Raw genomic sequence first — 18,206 nt, 5'->3', positions numbered from 1 at the left:
AATTAGTGCATCAGTTGTATGAGGTGTGTAAAAGTGGGGCAACAATTAACAGTGCAGGTGGAGGAGTGCTGATTTAAAATCACCGCAGTATCAGGAGGAGAACAAGAGGGAGGGATAGAGAAATATTTATAGATTCATTCAAAACCTTTCAACATTACAAACCTGCCTGTTTTTGTAATATTGATGCCAAGGACAAACTTGCTATTAAAGAGATGTCAGACCATAAGTCGGTAATTAATACCAAGGTGCATATTCACTCTCAGAGCTTCAGGTCAAATGTCCTGCTAGCTGTCCTTGCCTATGGACTGAGTCGACACACTGGTTATATTCCAGCAGGGGCCTTGAGGGAATCATATTAGTAACAATATTTTAATAATAAGTTTTTGCTCCACATTTTTCTTTAAAAAATATAAAAATGATTAATAACAGTAATATAAATAATAATAATTTTTGCAATAAATAAGTAATTTTTTTTTTTTTTACTTATGATCCATGTACTTTGCAGTGTAATTGTTACTTGCAGAATGGTAGGAAAATGGCTTTCTCCACATCTTTTCCTGCCATCATCCCAGTTTTGAAAAACAAGCTATAGTGGCTATATAACATCATGGGAAATTGTTACAATTTAAGCTAATGAAGTCACTGTGAAGTATACACACTCTCATTGTCACCAGTCATTACCCATTTCCTTGTACGTATTTTGTTGTTCTTACTCTCTGGGATTTTGATCTTGTTTCTGGTTAACCTGGTTTTTAATCCCTTTTTTTTGTCCTGTCTATGTTCCTGAGATGATTATGATTTGGATTTGCCTGCAAGCTTTCTAAATAAACCTGCACTTGCGTCCATCCCTGCTGCCTGACATTGTTCTGATAATAAAGCTTCATGGCCAATATGTGAGCTGTCAGAAATGGCTGTTTTTAAATACCATTTCATGTATATATTTAATAGAATGAAGACAACTGTCATGAAAGTCTGACACACTTTATCTTAAAGATAAGCCTCAGCAATCCTCTGCCTTTTTACCTAACTTCAAGCTTGCAGAGAGACAGCTACTGAGAGAATATAAGCATTAGATTAATATGTAGTATTGCTGATACTCTGAGATGTAGTCTCATTATACATAAAATGTGATGGGTATTAACCTGGATTTATTCTGAAAGTTTATGTGGCTAGAAACTCAGGCAAACTGAGGACATGAATTAGTAAGAAATCATAAGAGAATATGAGTCATTAGTGAGATGTTGTGATGTTTACTGTGTTACCTGGTTACAAGGCTCAGGAAGGAGGCAGCTTCATGCTATGATTGTTGCTCAATTCTAAGAAAACTAAACTGTAAGAGACGTAAGCAGAAGCTTGGATATTGATTAAATTGTATTTGTATACACATCAGTGATCTGTCACCTTAGATTCAACCTTAGGCCCAAACCTAAGATTAATACTTATTAATTCAGATTAATACTTACAGGTTAAAACTTATCATGAACGATCCATTAGATGGAGCTGTGGTATACTAGAATATATGTTGTAATAGATTGGTAGAGACAATGTAAGAAACACAGTAAATATGTTTATTCTCTAAAGAGTTTTAAATTGCATGCATTTTTTAACGTTTTATAATTATTGGGATAAACTTAGATTCAGAGCTACAGAATCCCTGCTCAAATTCCACACTATTCAAAACAATCAATATTAATAATGACACTTCCGAGACATTCGGGGAACAAAATCGAACAAGATTTTTCGTGTATAAATGATCTTTAATGTCTGATACGGATTCAACACATATCTTTACAACATAACCGCAACTGGGTTTTGTTCAGTACCATAACAATGCCAAGCTCCTGCTTTCTAATTCTGAACTTTATAAAAATAATATGAGATGTTCCACTGGTACTGGGGTGTAGTACAAACTGTTTACCAAAATAATCTTTTTTCTTTTTTTTTTTTTCCTGTAGCAGAGAAATCATTAAAAAGACATGCATGATTGCCATGCAAGAGGATTAATAAAAATCCATTGAAGTCAACTTATTCCAAACCTCTTATTGCCAGCCATTCTTTTCATATGTTTACTGAACACAAATGCTGCAGGTAAAGTCAGTGTAATTCTTTCTTCTCCTTGTTTTAGGAACGTTGTTTGAACTCCAATTAACTGTCCCTCAATTAACTTGAGCGATGTGTCCACACTCATGAGTCGTCCTCTAGATCCAGGCCATATTTCTCAATGTAACGTCTACGAAAAGGGGGAGAGAAAAGACAGACACCGTTACATGTGACTTGATGGAAATGCTAGTAAGAAACCACTTCTATAAAGGCTGAAAATAATTCTTCCCTCTTCCTCTTGAACTCTTAACTTTTTGAAAACTATGAACTGCTCACTGGGAACTTGCCAGTCTGCATTTTGTGAGTACGGTAATGTGCTGCTGCTTGCCTGTGTGATGAATCTCAGAAAAAAAATGCTGTACAAACATTCTCAATGCAGATTTGTAATGTAGCTAAATCATACAAAACAAAAAGCCAGAGATATTTTCAATAACAATACCAATAAACACTATACACCTAATCTAATATTACTTTTCTTTAAGATTTTACCTTCTTGCATACTCATACAAGGCTGCTTTTCTCTCCTGTAAAGACATGTGTCTGTCTGATGGTGATTTCCCAAACAATTTGGCAGCTGGCTGTAGATTAAACACAAAACAGTTTTCAGAATAAAAGAATAAAATGGCCCGAACAATGACAACATGACAGACAGCAGATGGACAATACACAAAATATTGACTGGACTATACACATTACTCTTAACACTTAGTCACTAGGCAATAAATACTAATATACCCGTATGTTTTACAGATCATGTCTTATCACAAGCAAGGTTAACATTTCTGAGTCCTGATATACAGTGAATAATAATATACAGGGAATGGAAACAATTTTTATTTTATTTTATTTTTTTTGGTTTGTTCTGAACAGTAACAATATTGTTAAGTTTTTCTTTAAAAAATATAAAAATGATTAATAGTAATATCAATAATAATATTTTTTTTTTTTTACTTATGACCTATGTACTTTGCAGTGTAATTGTTACTTGCAGAATGGTAGGAAAATGGCTTTCTCCACGTCTTTTCCTACCATCACCCCAATTTTGAAAAACAAGTTATAGTGGCTATATAACATCATGGGAAATTGTTACAATTTAGGCTATAAATTCTTCAAATCACAACGGAAGATTAAATTGTCTACTGGTTAAGCAGCTTTAAACATAAGGCTTCCACTCTGGAAAAATTTAGATGAAAAGTTTCATGAAAATGTAGTTTGTTTTTTTTGTTTCCTGCTATACTGACATATGATGAGGCTGTGTGAAACCAGTGAACCCTTCTGACCTTTAGATTAGGTGGTGGAGCAGGAACAGAAGGAGCGGTGGAGGTTAAAGTTCCTGATGAGCCTGATGGTGCAGCTTCTGTAGGTGTTGTATGATACTGCTCAGTGCTCTCCAGCAGGTTGGTAATAGTTGTATCCACACAGTTTGTGTGCACTAAATGGACACGTAGGACCATCATGGAAGACATTAAAATGCACAACGAAAAATGCAACAGTATGAACTTTTAGAGAAAGATAGAACGCATTATGCCTTTTGGTTGAAATTAGTTAAAGTGTCTTACACAGATCTCTAGTGATGACACTCAGAGGGACATCTGGTAGCACTTCCTTCACCTGATGCGCCATCCGCATTACTCTAGGGTCATCTGCTCCGGTGCTCGAGCCCAGAAAACCTTGCGCCACAGTACGGGGTCTGGCCCCGAGATCTATAAGGGAAAATAGTGTGATTTGAGTGTATGCAGCTTAGGCAAAAATTCTCTACAAGGTTAGAAGTAAGGACAAGCATGCCATCTTTATTCAGCATACAATAAGTCAGGTTATAAATTTCAGTACAGTTATTCCCAGATGAACCCGTACATACCCAGGTGTGTGGTGTGGGAAACCGTGTGCCTTTTCCTTTTGATGTGCTCAGCTTTGTCTGCTTTGGTGATTTGAGTTGAGACAACGCCGATCTCGTTGGCCAGAAGCTGAAGACAAGAACAAATGATAAAACAAGATCAAACCTAGAAAAACTGTCATTTGTCCAAGTTTCCATGTGATGCATCAGTGTACAAGACGCAGAGTATAGTTTAATATAATAAAAGAACTGCAACAAAAGAAGAAGAAAAACAATTTGATTGGTTCAGCAGAATTCCAAGAGTGCCCATTTTCCACAGTGTATCACTCTGCCTGTCTATGTTCACCATGCACCACTTCCTATTTCAAACCCATTACTACAGTACTGTTATCATCATCGGACATGGAAAACGCTTCTTCAGGAATACAACCTGGCTTAAAATATAAAAAATGATGAAAAGGAAGAAGGCACGCCAATTTCACCTGCAACACCTTTAACAGGAATGTACAAATCAATGTGAGCTTGCTAGCCAAATGCACTATAAAGTGAGTGTGGTTTCTTCGGGATCTATTTCTGCTAGAGGAACAAAAATAAACAGGACATTTGGCTCTACTGGGTCCGAAATGTCACTTACTCGATATTCTTGTTTATAGAATTGCTGTATAAAAGCACCATCGCACTCTTTATACTGAATATCTGCATGGCTGTGATTACCTACAGCACTCACCTTGTGGGACGCGTGTCTGCGGAGAATTCACAACAGTGCCAATATTCAGTATAACTGCACTTAATAACATGGTTAATTATAGAATGAAGAACATAACTGGCTTTAGTAAGCCTTGAATGAAATTCATTTAAATCATTCAAACTCGGATTTTGCTGTTTTATTTATTTGGTTAATGTCTACACACTTTGCTTACGCTGCTTCAAATATATAGTATTTTTCAGTTACTACATCCATGCAAATGATGCTGCTTACACATGCACGCATTTATTACTTTTATAAATACGTAAAGACAAATTTAAGAAGGTACCTCTTGGACTCTGTTGGCAAATTCTTGATGTGATTCCTCATCTTGTCTTTGTACTGGAGGAAGCCACCTGATAGTGTTTTATAAAGGGAAAGATAAGAGAGTGGAATTGAAAAAGTCCATCCTGTTAAACAAATGATTTTTATGAAGGACTCAAAAGTATTAACTTAACTTAGACAATTAATTGAATTACTAAATAACAGATTCAATTATTTAACTAGTTTTAATAAAGATAGTTGTTAAAATGTGATTAAAAAATTGCATTAAATATGAATAATGCGTGAATCGGTTATCAATGATTTCTAATCTACATGCAGGGAATTGCAGTGGAAAATAAGCCAATTAAAAAGTCAAGAATAAAATAGTAGTAGAAAGACAGTAATATTTAGTACCTTACTTGATACACTGTGAACGGGACAAAGAACGTCCACAGCAATTCAGTCAGCCACGAAGATTCAGTTACATTCTAGAAGGAGAAAAATAAAAAGGGCCACCAGATTTTATAAATTTCATGATAGCTGGAGGCATCATCCATTCCTGTCTACTGGACGGTGCTGTGTAACTGATCAAGCGGCTTAAATTAAACTTGCTCTAGGGATGTTGCCACCTAGGACTCCACTTTTTCCATATTTCTGTTGTGGAAAACATAACAAGGCAGGTAAGTGTATACTAACTGATCCAGTGACCTTTATTAACTCTCACATCATTCCATTCTGCCACTTATTACCACCATGCCTGTAAGCTACTATAAATATCCTTTATAACAAGGCAATCGTTTAAGGTGATCAGTGGAGTCTGGCATACTTTCTTTTCTTTTTATAGAGGAAACTGTTAGAGACTGAGAACAATAATCAGTCTAGAGAGCTTTGGAATGTTAGCTTAAACTAATGCTCTCAAGCGATTTGAAGGAGATTTACATCTTCATATTTTTCTAATATAATAGGAAAGAACCTTAAACTGACTGTCCATAAAATAGTACACTATGCATAAAAGGGATAGATTGTCCAAAATCCAACTGATGTATAAAATGCAAATTAGCTCATTGCAACATCCTGTGTGTTCCTCATTTTGAGCTTTTTATGAATAAGGTAGCAGCAAAATTGTGATTTCTTCCCTTCTGTTTTTGCTTGCTGACATTTTCAAAAGGTGGCATTAGTCAAAGAAATGGTCCAGGAACCACTTATTGGGATAATTAATCGATACATAGCTTAGAGGAGCGGAGGCATTCACATGAATGTTTCTCAGATCTCTTTAAAATGAAGTATTTTATAATAAATTGTGTTGGATTATAATAATTTAAAAAAACAAAAACAAACACAAGATGACAATTTTGCTAATGTTTACCACAGCAATGAAGGGCCTCTTCACCCTCAGGGCCACAGGCTGTACAGCATCTGACACAGAGAAAGGCCAGGAGCTATGATGGGGAAGGAGAGAGCGAGAGAGAGACTTGTTTTTTTTATTTCACATATTCAAACTACTACAATGATTACTACTACTTCTAATAATAATAATAATAATAATAATAATAATAATAATAATAATAATAGGGTTTAATTGAACTATTTAGGCTTCATGAAATATTCAAGCTGAAACTGAGTGGGAAATAGAAATATTTGAAATCCATTCAGAGGCTGTAATGAGCAAACACACATTACTGTCCTGTCAAAGCTTCACACCGGGTGATTAATCATCTCCCAGACAGGCAGCTTCGGGGAAGCTTATTCAGAAGCTGGCAAACATCCCAGGACATATCTGCTTCTAATCACCCAAGTGCTTATACCAAGCACCTTACCGAAGTATAGAAAGCCTTCTGCCCTATTCTCACATTATTCATACTGGGTTTTCACTTACTATGTCTGAGATAAACAGCCTCACACAGACCGGAACTCTTTACAGCACTGATACCGTTCTCTACATGGTGGGCTCACCTGAACTTGAGCAGGCCAGCACGCCCGTTGGTTGTGTCTTCTTCTGGGAAGAGTAGTAAGGGCAGAGCTTCAGGAACAGAGCAATACCCACGCAGGGTCTGTGCCAGCTCAGCCCTGCTGCCCGTCACAGTGCCCAGCTCCATGAAGCCCCGTGCCCAGCACACAAACCCTGAAGGGCCCTCTAACAGTGGCTGGAACGGTATAATTAAGAGATTTAAAAGAAGTCAGATTCAGCCATTATTTGTCATGTATTGTTATGCATTGTATACCTAGAGTATTATCTGAGGATTTGAAGACAATCAATAACTCAAACAATCCTTTGTCTAATATGTCTAATGCTTAACTTGCTGAATAAACAAAGTAGGCAATGTGAAATGAAAATAAAACGAAATTGGTTGTGCATATTTTGTTCTCTTATCTCTATATTTTAGCATGTGTCTCTATATCAGACTTGGATACCAAGTCATTTTGTAAATAAACTAAACTTTGAGATTACTTTTCTTTACAAAAACAGAACGTATCTATTCAGTAGGAAGATGAAAGTTGGAGTCACTTTTCTTTTAGTTCATACTGGCATGCACATGTTACTAACTAACGCAAGCTGGGACTGTTTTATATTAATGTCCCATATTTGTCATTTGCCACCTTGTATCACAACTATGTTTACACTGAATAATGGACCCATCCATATTTGTCCTTAAAACTGGATCACACACACACACCTCAGGCTTTTACTTTCACTTGTGCCAGTAGGTTAGAACACATACCAAGACTGAAAGCTCAGGTGACTCGTCTGCGTATTTATAGCCTGAAATTTCAAAACTCTTTTCTTTAGTTTTTAACCATTTATTGCTTTACTGAGTTACTATATTAGTACTTTTATGTACATGCCATTTCTCACTTGGTAATACATGAATACTTCCTACAGTATTCACCAGTTTAACTGCCAAAATAATGGATTCGATTGATCTGACATCAATCTAATTAGGAAAACCCACTGAAATTCACAAAAAATACAAAATACCCAATTTAACCCAAGCCTGACATTAAGTTACAACAGCTAATAAAATACATCACAGAGTACAGTATTATAGAAAATCAATGATGGGTGTAAAACAATACAAGAGAGCACAACTAGACTGCATTATGTTACCACTCTGGAGATAACTGGAGATATACAGAGGACACTCACAGTGTGGCAGGAGGTAAGGAGGTTAATAATGTTGTGGTCAAACTGAGTAACGTGATTGCTGACATACAACTTGACATTTTTGTCCCTTAAGCGCAGGTTGTTCTGTTTTACATGCAGGCCCAGCACAGAGCACATGACTCGGACTATAAATCTGAAACACACACAAAAAAAAAAGGACACAGATACTTGAGAAAAGCTCAGAAGCCATCTGTAGCCATTTATCTGGACAAAATAAACATTATCCAGATAAACTATGCTAATGAAACTACCACAAATCCACAAAAACAGTATTTAATTTAATTTTTGTTTTTCTACTGATCAGCTGTAACATTAAAACCACTTTCAGGTGACGTAAATAATTGCACATGTCAAAGAGTGGGATATATTACGCAGACAATCAAGGCAGGTCTTGTGGGATGTTCCTGGTATTTATTGGTTAGTAAATACCAAAAGTGGTTCAAGGAAGGACAACAGGGTGAAAGGCACCCGTTGAATGGTCCGATCCCACCAAAGAGCTAATCCTGGCTATGAGTGCACAGCTGCAGACCTGACTGAGTGCCCTTGCTGAACCCTGTCCACTGCCAAAAGTGCCTACAACACGCAAGTGTGCATCAAAACTGGACCATGAAGAAATGGAAGAAGGTGGCCTAGTCTAATGAATCATCTTCATGTTTACATCCATGTTCAAGAGTTTGCATCACTTAGCTGGGAAAGAGATGGCACCAGGATGCTAATGTCTGAGCTGTTTTGGAAACACAATGAGGACCTACACAATATTAGTCAGCTGCTTTTAATTTTATGGCTTAATTTTTAATTATTTATAATATAAAGGATTATATATAAACTCTCAAAATCATAATCTTAAGCGCAAAGGCATGATCATATGACATTACACCATAATTATTAACTAGCATAAATATTATAATCCATATCATGCTCAGTCACTCAGTTGAGCATATAATAGAACATATGTAATATAATAGCTAAACAAATACATATGGAAGCAGTTAAATGTGTATCACACCATATGTATACTATGAGTTCTGTGATAAAACATTTGGTCCAGCTGTAAACAGAACTTAGTAACACAGACTGCAATGCCTCCATTACAGCAGAGCTCAAAATATCTGCTTTATAAATAAGTACAGTTCCTGGGAACTGGCAGCAAATCTTGGAGGTCAGTTTCCAGATTGCTCTGCATGTATATTTTAGGGGCCTTTGAGCATTCTGTATATGGGATGTATTACCACAACAAGATATTATACTGACACAAAATCCAGTGATTATTAATCTAATTATATTGTTATTATCAGACCTGGCAATCGTTAGGCATCCTATCTATCAGTTCATACATGCAGTTTATCAGTGAGGTATGCTAGTAAGCACCAAAATGTTTTGTATTCTTCGGACCAACAATATGGGAGAGATGTGTATAATATGGGTAAATAGTCTAGTATATTTAACCTAGGTTAATCAGTATTTAGCAGGCATACCACGAATAAGGATGAACATACGGACATTTTGATCCGTAAAATAAACAGGATCGAACACTTAACAGAATAAAGTTAATGGTGATGATAATTAAAAAGAGATGCTCTGTATTTTTTCAAGTGGATTCAAACATGTTCAGAGCATTTAGACATAAACAAATAATTTTACAGAAAATGTACTGTCATTTATTATTATACAATCCGGGACAAATCAATACTGGACAACCTAGAGCATTCAATCCAAATACAACTTAAAAACTGTTTGTGCTTTCCTACTTACCGTTTTACAAAACTGTCAGGAAGTGCACAACTCACTAAGAATATATGAACACCTATAAATATACGTAGTATCATTAAGCAAAGGCCAACTGGGGAGTACAGCAGCAGCAGTAGCAGCATCAGCCCATCACCTGGCAACCTACAAAGAAAGTTTTGGTCATGAATAAAATATTTAAATAAGGAATAGGTAAGAAATTCAGTTTTACCTGACTGTATTAACTCATGAAAATATACCAGCTGATGTTAACTGAGATTGGTTGAGTGAAGAAGTGACAAAAAGGCATGTGTTAAAATGTCACAATTGAGTTCAGGTGATGAAAAAGATCGTTCATAATCAGTTCCTATTTAAACCTTATGTATAAATTTTGGTATTCATTTTGTTAGGTAGATTACAAATGTACAGCGAGTCCTGCTATATTCTAGTAGAAACTAAAGTAAATAAATTTGTATACATACACTATATTGACAAAAGTTTTGGAACACCCCTCCAAAACACTGAATTCAGGTGTTGTTTTTCAGGGTTTGGGCTCGGCCTCGTAGTTCCAGTGAAAGGAACTATCAATCAATCAATCAATCAATAAATCAATCAATCATTGAACAATTTCATGCTCCCAACTTTATGGGAAAGGTTTGGGGATGACCTCCTTCCTGTTCCAATATGACTGCACACCAGGGCACAAAGCAAGGTCCATAAAGACATGGATGAATGAGTCTGGTGTGGAGTAACGTTACTGGCCTGCACAGAGTCCTGACCTCAACCCGACAGAACCCTTTGGGATGAATTAGAGTGGAAACTGTAAGCCAGACCAAATCTGGGATGTCTGCCTTTACATACACATGAACTTAATATGGAGTTGGCCCACCCTTTGCATCTATAACAGCTTCAACTCTTCTGGGAAGGCTTTCCACAAGGTTTAGGAGTGTGTTTATGGGAATTTTTGACCATTCCTCTAGAAGCACATCTGTGAGGTCAGGCATCGATGTTAGACAAGAAGGTCTGGCTCAGAGTCTCTGCTCTAATTCATCTTTAAGGTGTTCAGTGGAGTTAAGGTCAGGCCAGTCAAGTTCCTCCACACCAAACTCGCTCATCCATGACCTTGCTTTGTGAACTGGTACGCAGTAATGTTGGAACAGGAAGGGGCCATCCCCGAACTGTTCCTACAAAGTTGGGAGCATGAAAATGTTTTGGTATGCTGACGCATTAAGAGTTCCTTTCACTGGAACTAAGAGGCAAAAAGCCCAACCCCTGAATTCAATGTTTTGGAGAGGTGTCCCAAAACCTTTGGCAATACAGTACGTGTGTCTACACTTGACTGTGGAAAGAGTTTTCCCCAGACCGCGACGATCCAGTATATATTATAAATGAATCAAAAAAAGTGATTCAAAGCAAAAGAATCAATTCTGCTGGACTTGATTCATGTCACAGGAAAACACAGAGCCGCTAATCTGCCCGTTAGCTAATAGACCCGAGTTACTGAGCCATAACTGAAGGTCTTCAATGAAATGATGTTACCGACATGAAACTATAGCTATTAAAAGCACATTCCATTTTAATAATAAAAAAACATTTACAATAATAACTAAGTCTGAGTCAAATAGAAGCAGTTTCTACAAATGACACAGCTAACAGGTTTGAAGCAAACCAACACGTCATTTAGAGCTCTGCTAATGAGCTAATTTAGCCAAATAACGTTTTGCTAGCTGCATCCAGAACTACCATTATCTTTCTTAAGACCTGAGTTAGATAGATAGATTACTGTGTTTACTTACAGTATGATAATATTAGCTCTCTCTCGTGACGGCTTAAATAATTTGACAGGTATCAGTTTACCTTTCTTTATTTAGGTAGGTTGTGTTCTAGAGAGCCAGTCAGCTAATTAAGTTAAAGCTAGCAGTACAGTCTAGTTATTGCCATACAAGGGTAAGTTAACTAGTAGGATACTGCTAGTATGCAAGCAGACATCACCAAGCTAACGCGATTTGTTTACCATATACCCATTAAGACAATTATTACATTATCGACATCAAATCTACACTATGCTATAACTCAACTGACCTTAGCCTACATTCCTTTATATTAGGTAACCTTTAATAACTAGCTTCGTAGCTAATCTAGCTAATAACTAAACCTAGCATTAATATTAAATGTGCCTCTTACCGCTGAAAGTCAAACATCTGCTCTATACCCCGCGTTTCCATTATTAAAGATTTGTGTACGTTTCTGTCAGTAGCGAGCGGCTAGTTTCCTGCATACTACTCTTCAACTAGTTACAAACTTGTTATTAAATTTAAACACTAGCTTGTATTATTTATCTGAAATCCCCCCGTCGCCATGTTGAAGTCTTGATATTTGAGGGGGAAAAAACCTCACGATATAAAGTTTCGCCTTTACACTGACACAGGATCAGCTCCGGGTAACCCCGCTCTTATTTCCAATCGCACAGGCGAAACGTTAATCTGATCCCAGAACAGTTTTAAACGCCTATTTCTGTCCTCGGAAGGACAGCTCAGGTTTTGTCGTACACGTCTTTCTTTTGAAACACTGACATCTAGCGGTTTGGAGTGTGCAAGAGGACACGACCTTTTATCGTTGGAAATCAGTATCTGTTTACTGTTTCTTTGTTCCTTCTTTTGTGTGTTTGTTTGTTTGTTTGTTTGTGTTTTCCCCCCTTTAACTAGTGCCTGCAAATAGCAAAGCAAATGTAAAAAAAAACTTATAACTCGTTCTGGTTGATTAGTTAGATCTCATATTTTGAATAGATTAGTTTGCTATGCTACTAAGCAGATGTGTGGAAAAATATAATCACTGTGATAAAGTTTACAACATTTTATTTATTTATTTATTTATTTATTTATTCATTCATTCATTCATACACATATACATATACATATACATATACATATACATATACATATACATATACATAAACATAAACACATGCTGCTGCCCATGCACAATGCTCCGGGAACACTTTCTGTGTATACCAGAAACACCGGAGATCAGAATAATTTTATTTTAAAATATTCCAAGCAGTGTATTCATAAGCTGTACAGTTCAATCCTTTGGCGATATATTATTTAATTGGTGGTGAAAGCTGCCTCTATGAACAGTATGTCCATAGGCTGTACACATACATATTAATGCAATATAAAAGAAGTGCTGGATCAGCATTAGAGTAAGCCTTTAACAATTTAGATGGTGACTTTTCATATAGTGTATTAAAAGTCTACAGAATGCATAAAGATAGACTTGCATAGATTTGACAAAGGTAACTTTATTCTAACCATTAATGGCTATAATGGAGTGTGGAAAGATTTTAGTTTTAGTGCAGTTATGATGATTATGAGAATAAGATGGGATTCTCAAACCTTTAGCAGCCAGGATACTGTATGTCTAAAATATGTTCTGTTGACACTCTCACTACAGTAATGAATGTAACCCAAATCTATGAATATTAGGCTTATAATTAAACTGTGAATAATTATATTTTGTCTACTGCCTAAAACCATATATCCATATATTTTTGACAGACAATGTTAGGTTCAAGCTTATTGGCTACATGTTTTTAAATGATCAAGGTTATGAGTAAATCCAATTAAATCAAATAGACCAATTACTAATACGTATATATAAAAAATATATATAATATATAAAATATGTATATATATATTTATATATATATATATATATATATATATATATATATATATATATATATATATATATATATATATATATATATATATATATATATATATATATATATATATATATTAAGAGTTATAATAAGAGTTTCCTATAATAAGAGTTTTTCAGTGTATGAGCCAATAAATATATAAATAAATTTATGAAGAATGAAATATCTAAATTGTCCAGATTAACTGAGTGTGTCAAAGATATAAAAGATTGGATGGCCGATAATTTTCTATTACTAAATCCAGATAAGACAGAGATATTATTTATTGGTCCAAAAACCAGTAAATCCACAAAAAACAGTAAAACCACAAAAGCTCTCAAAATTCAGCTTGCATTTAGAAGGATGTACTGTTACTACTAGCTCAACAGTGAAAGACCTGGGCGTAATATTAGACAGCAACTTGTCCTTTGAAAATCATATTTCCAATATTACAAATACAGCCTTCTTCCACCTTAGAAATATCGCCAAGCTTAGGAACATTTTATCTGTAGCTGATGCAGAAAAGCTAGTTCATGCATTCATGACCTCCAGACTGGAATATTGTAATGCGTTACTGGGTGGTTGTCCTGCATGTTCAATAAACAAGCTACAGTTAGTCCAGAATGCAGCCGCCAGAGTTCTTACTAGATCAAGAAAATATGATCATATAACCCCAATATTACCATCCCTGCACTGGCTACCTGTTAAGTTTAGAATTGATTACAAACTAGTACTACTTACATATAAGGCTCTATATGGTTTAGCTCCCACGTATCTAACCAGTCTTCTGACACGTTACAATCCACCACGCTCTTTAAGATCACAAAACTCTGGACTTCTGGTAGTTCCCAGAATATTAAAAGGAGGTAGAGCATTTTCATATTTAGCTCCTAAACTTTGGAATCGTCTTCCTGACAGTGCTCGGGGTTCAGACACAGTCTCCCAGTTTCAAAGTAGATTAAAGACATATCTCTTTAGCCTGGCATACACATAATTCATCCCATAACCTTGTACTCCAGTACATCTGATCAAATGCACATTATCATCCAGTCCTGCTAATATTATGAACAGCAGCTATGCTAATTCCTTTCCACCTGTTCCTTTTTTCTAACCATCCTGAGGCATTTGGAGACTGTGCCAGCTCCAGTAGACCGAGGCCAACCCTGCGAGGATCCTGAGGCATCCAGAGATGGACCAACTTCAGCTGGGTTCTGCTTCGTGATGATTTGGGTATATCAAAGCAACTCTGCCAGCCCTATGTGGACTTCGAGGACGACAACAACCTCCTAATTAATACACACACTAACATTATACATATGCGGTATCTGCATCACACTGTAGACTGTACATAACTGCAGAAAGGACATTGTTCATATCACACTCTTTGGTGTTTAGAATAATTTATAAACACTCTCCGGTGTCACCCAAATGAGGATGGGTTCCCTTTTGAGTCTGGTTCCTCTCAAGGTTTCTTCCTCATACCATCTAAGGGAGTTTTTCCTTGCCACAGTCGCCCTTGCTCACTAGGGATGATTTTTTCTAACATCTAGGACTTTTTACATTATGTTTTTTTTTGTTACCTATGTTCTATAAAGCCGCTTTGAGACAATGTTCATTGTTAAAAGCGCTATACAAATAAAACTGAATGGAATTGAATTAAAAATATTTATTTATTTTTTATTTTTTGTACTTGAAATACTCAGCTCCTTAGTTTAATCGAGTAGTACACTAACAGTGTTCACACACCAGAGGGCAGAGTTATCTTTCTGGTAAGTACACTACGAAAATCATGGCAGCATTAACTTTGCTTGTTTTGTCATTGTTAAATTGAGCTAATCATAAATTCTTCATCCAGAAGGCATTGAAATCAAAATGTATAAACATTCATAACTTGTCAGTGACTCAAATAATAGGTAAAATGACACAGTGAGAATATAGAAAAAAACTTTATTATAAGATTATACTTTATTATATTTATTGTTTTTGATAAAATTCCATTTTAGACTTTTTAAAAAGACACTACTAACCGTTGTAAAGTTGAAATGAAAAAGTAAGCGAGGCCTTTACTAACTTTTAACATTTAAAAAATAGCACCCCCAACTAAAGTTCATCGCTTTTCCTTTCACGTTGATAAATAACAGTTGTGCTTCTTCAGCTCAGTGCATTTGCCTCCAGCTGCATCGCCCCAATATGTCTCTGCAGCAAGAGATTAAATCTGCCCCATTCATTAGCCTAAGTGGATGAGCCTTCCTAATAGATGCTCCCCTTCCCCTCAATAATTGCTGTTGATTGGCGCAAATTAGACCCTAGTTGCCAGACGAGTGATTCTCGACGACGATAATCCGATTCCCAACTCAAACTAATAGGATTTTAACTCCAGCTTGGCCTAATGTCCGTCTGTAAGGCCTGGCCCGACTCTGCTTAGTCCAACACTGCTCCTCTGGCCTTCTGTTTCTCACTACACGCCTGCGGGACAGAGAAGTAGCCCTGCTGAGTATGTGCCTACGGCTGAACACGCAGTTATTTTCACAATATACAGCTGAAAATGTGTCAGCAGATGCTGTTTTATAACAGTTATTTATACAGGCTATGAGTGACTAGAAATACACCAGACCAAAGGCTTGGCATATGACAGGACATAGACAATTCTTTTTCTAATGTATTTTATTTTGTCCTTTTCAGCTAAGTCTTGTGCAGCAACAAAATGCCATTGCTGTTCCAAAAGGGTGTAGGGCAGAGACTAAAACATTTGAATTAGTTCTAATACCTTGCTATTTTTCACTCCTGGTAAATCATTACTCAGTAGCACAAAACACTATGCATGTTCTTCATAAGCCACTACCCAAATGAGGACTCACACATATTTGATAGTATTTGTCATTGGGTTGATAAGAGGAGATCGGATGCCTGCTTAGGCCTCGAGTCTAATGAAACTCCACTCCATTAGAGCTGAATCGGACAGATTGCCCTCCCAGAGAAATGAATTGAGTTTTTTGTATTTGTGAGATCATTCTCCCTCCATTAACTGCTCTTTATCCCGTCTCTTCATCACAGCCAAATCAGGTTAGACGGCCATGATTAGCTGGGGTGGCCTCCCTTTTTAAGCAGTAATTGGGTTTGGCGGCTCAGCTGATAGCGCCATTAAGACCAATAAAGGCTGGGCTTGGCTTGGAGAGTGAAACAGATTCTTGCAGAACAGATGGCAGGCGCACATAAAGGGGTCTGATTTAGAGCTGGCAAAAGCAAAGTTTGTGTAACTAAAGAACTTGGTGTACAACAGCGTGCCTGGGAGGCGGTTTCATGTACACTCGCTGTTTGTTTTGGTGTTGTCTGTCTTTGAGATGTTACATCATCTTGCATAATGCAGCATTTTGAATTAGGATGTAGCAGCATGAGTAAATGTTTCATAATAGCAAAATCTGAAAGGTTGATGGATGGATCCTGAATGCGTGAATAAGGTAAACATCTGCGAAACAAGATGTTATGTACATGGAGATGGTGAGGAATTTGCAATAAGCTGTAATTTTAAACTGAAAATGTGAAATGCAGGGAGTGGAACATTTTTTTTCATAGTGAAATTTGGAAAGCAGACTTCAAGTGATGTTATTTCACCTCATTTGATCTCTAGAAGACAAGAAATACTGCATGTGATGGGAATATCAGAATTTAGATAGTAACTATGTTGAGTTCTTGATTCTGATTGGTCACTCCTGCAAGATTTAGGGCTCGACCTAACAAATTACATCCAGAAATAAGATAAAATAAGACTTGTATGGAGAATGCTCAACATCGATAGATGTTTCTTGGTAACATGACAAACTGTGGATTTGTTTGTCTTATTCATTTCAGCAGAGAGGAAAAAAAACATAGACTGGATTGGAAACTGCTGTTTTTAGCTCTTAAAGCATAAGTCACAACAGGAACTTGCTACGCAGACGTTCCACAACATGCAGGAGTCGTGTAAAAGAGTAACAGAATCTCCATTCGCTCCTGTATGAAACCAGGGGGTGTGGTTGAGTAACAAGTCCATAATGATGATGAAGCTAGCCTGATGTGAAAAAATGAGATAAGTAATGACCAAGCTGCTGCATTTGTGAGATTCTGCTAATGTAAGAGAGTGAAAGAAAAAATATGACAGCAAAAAGCAATTTCATCTGAGATTGCTGTACATGATTGTATTTAAATGTCTCAGATTCTTCACCATGCATTGATGGATAGACAAACTGAGGATATTTAAAACCCCAACAGGGTGTGATACCGGTTAATATCTGGTTTGTAGATCCATATTTGTTGTCATGAATTAGGCTCTTTAATTTAATATCTTCCAGTTTCTCGCTTAGCTCTGCAGTGCTAAGCCTGGAAAAGAAATCATTTTGTTGTTTATAGAATGGTAAAATGCATGAATTCCTCATCATATAAATAGACATTAATTGTTTTTATGGTCACTGATACCTCATATCAAGCACATGTAATGACATGCATTCTTCATGGTCTGTCAATCAGGTATTTTCCATCCTATTTTATTTCTTATCTAAATGTTTCTTGTTGTTTTGTCAAATATCTTTCACTAGAAAAAGTTGCCAACAGAAGTAATAAGAAGAATTAGAGAACACACACACACACAAACACACTCTCTTGCTTATCTAGAGGGCTAAATGCTGTGTATAAATTG

General features: G+C 36.4%; 1 protein-coding gene across 1 annotated transcript; it reads right to left on the bottom strand.

The window, feature by feature from the left end:
- Positions 1-1,736: 1,736 nt before the first annotated feature.
- On the bottom strand, positions 1,737-12,232 carry aup1 (AUP1 lipid droplet regulating VLDL assembly factor). The gene is made up of 12 exons (XM_058397866.1): positions 12,016-12,232; positions 9,859-9,996; positions 8,089-8,239; positions 6,897-7,087; positions 6,310-6,382; positions 5,358-5,431; positions 4,969-5,035; positions 3,959-4,064; positions 3,660-3,803; positions 3,381-3,532; positions 2,590-2,678; positions 1,737-2,230 (listed from the first exon to the last, which is right to left on the bottom strand). The coding sequence occupies exons 1-12, from the start codon at positions 12,054-12,056 to the stop codon at positions 2,185-2,187; spliced, it is 1,272 nt and encodes a 423-aa protein (XP_058253849.1). The 5' UTR covers positions 12,057-12,232; the 3' UTR covers positions 1,737-2,184.
- Positions 12,233-18,206: the final 5,974 nt, after the last annotated feature.

Source organism: Hemibagrus wyckioides, linkage group LG08, assembly GCF_019097595.1.
Source record: "Hemibagrus wyckioides isolate EC202008001 linkage group LG08, SWU_Hwy_1.0, whole genome shotgun sequence".
Lineage (NCBI taxonomy): Eukaryota > Metazoa > Chordata > Actinopteri > Siluriformes > Bagridae > Hemibagrus > Hemibagrus wyckioides.
The sequence above is the reverse complement of the archived record's forward strand: the minus strand, read 5'-3'. Positions and strand labels throughout refer to the sequence as shown.

Coding starts and splice junctions, on each gene's coding strand:
- aup1 (XM_058397866.1), bottom strand. CDS start 12,056: ATGGAAACGCGGGGTATAGAGCAGATGTTTGACTTTCAGCG. Junction 9,997..12,015: donor CAGATGTTTGACTTTCAGCG/GTAAGAGGCACA, acceptor CTTTCTTTGTAG/GTTGCCAGGTGATGGGCTGA. Junction 7,088..8,088: donor TCCTTACCTCCTGCCACACT/GTGAGTGTCCTC, acceptor ATACCGTTCCAG/CCACTGTTAGAGGGCCCTTC.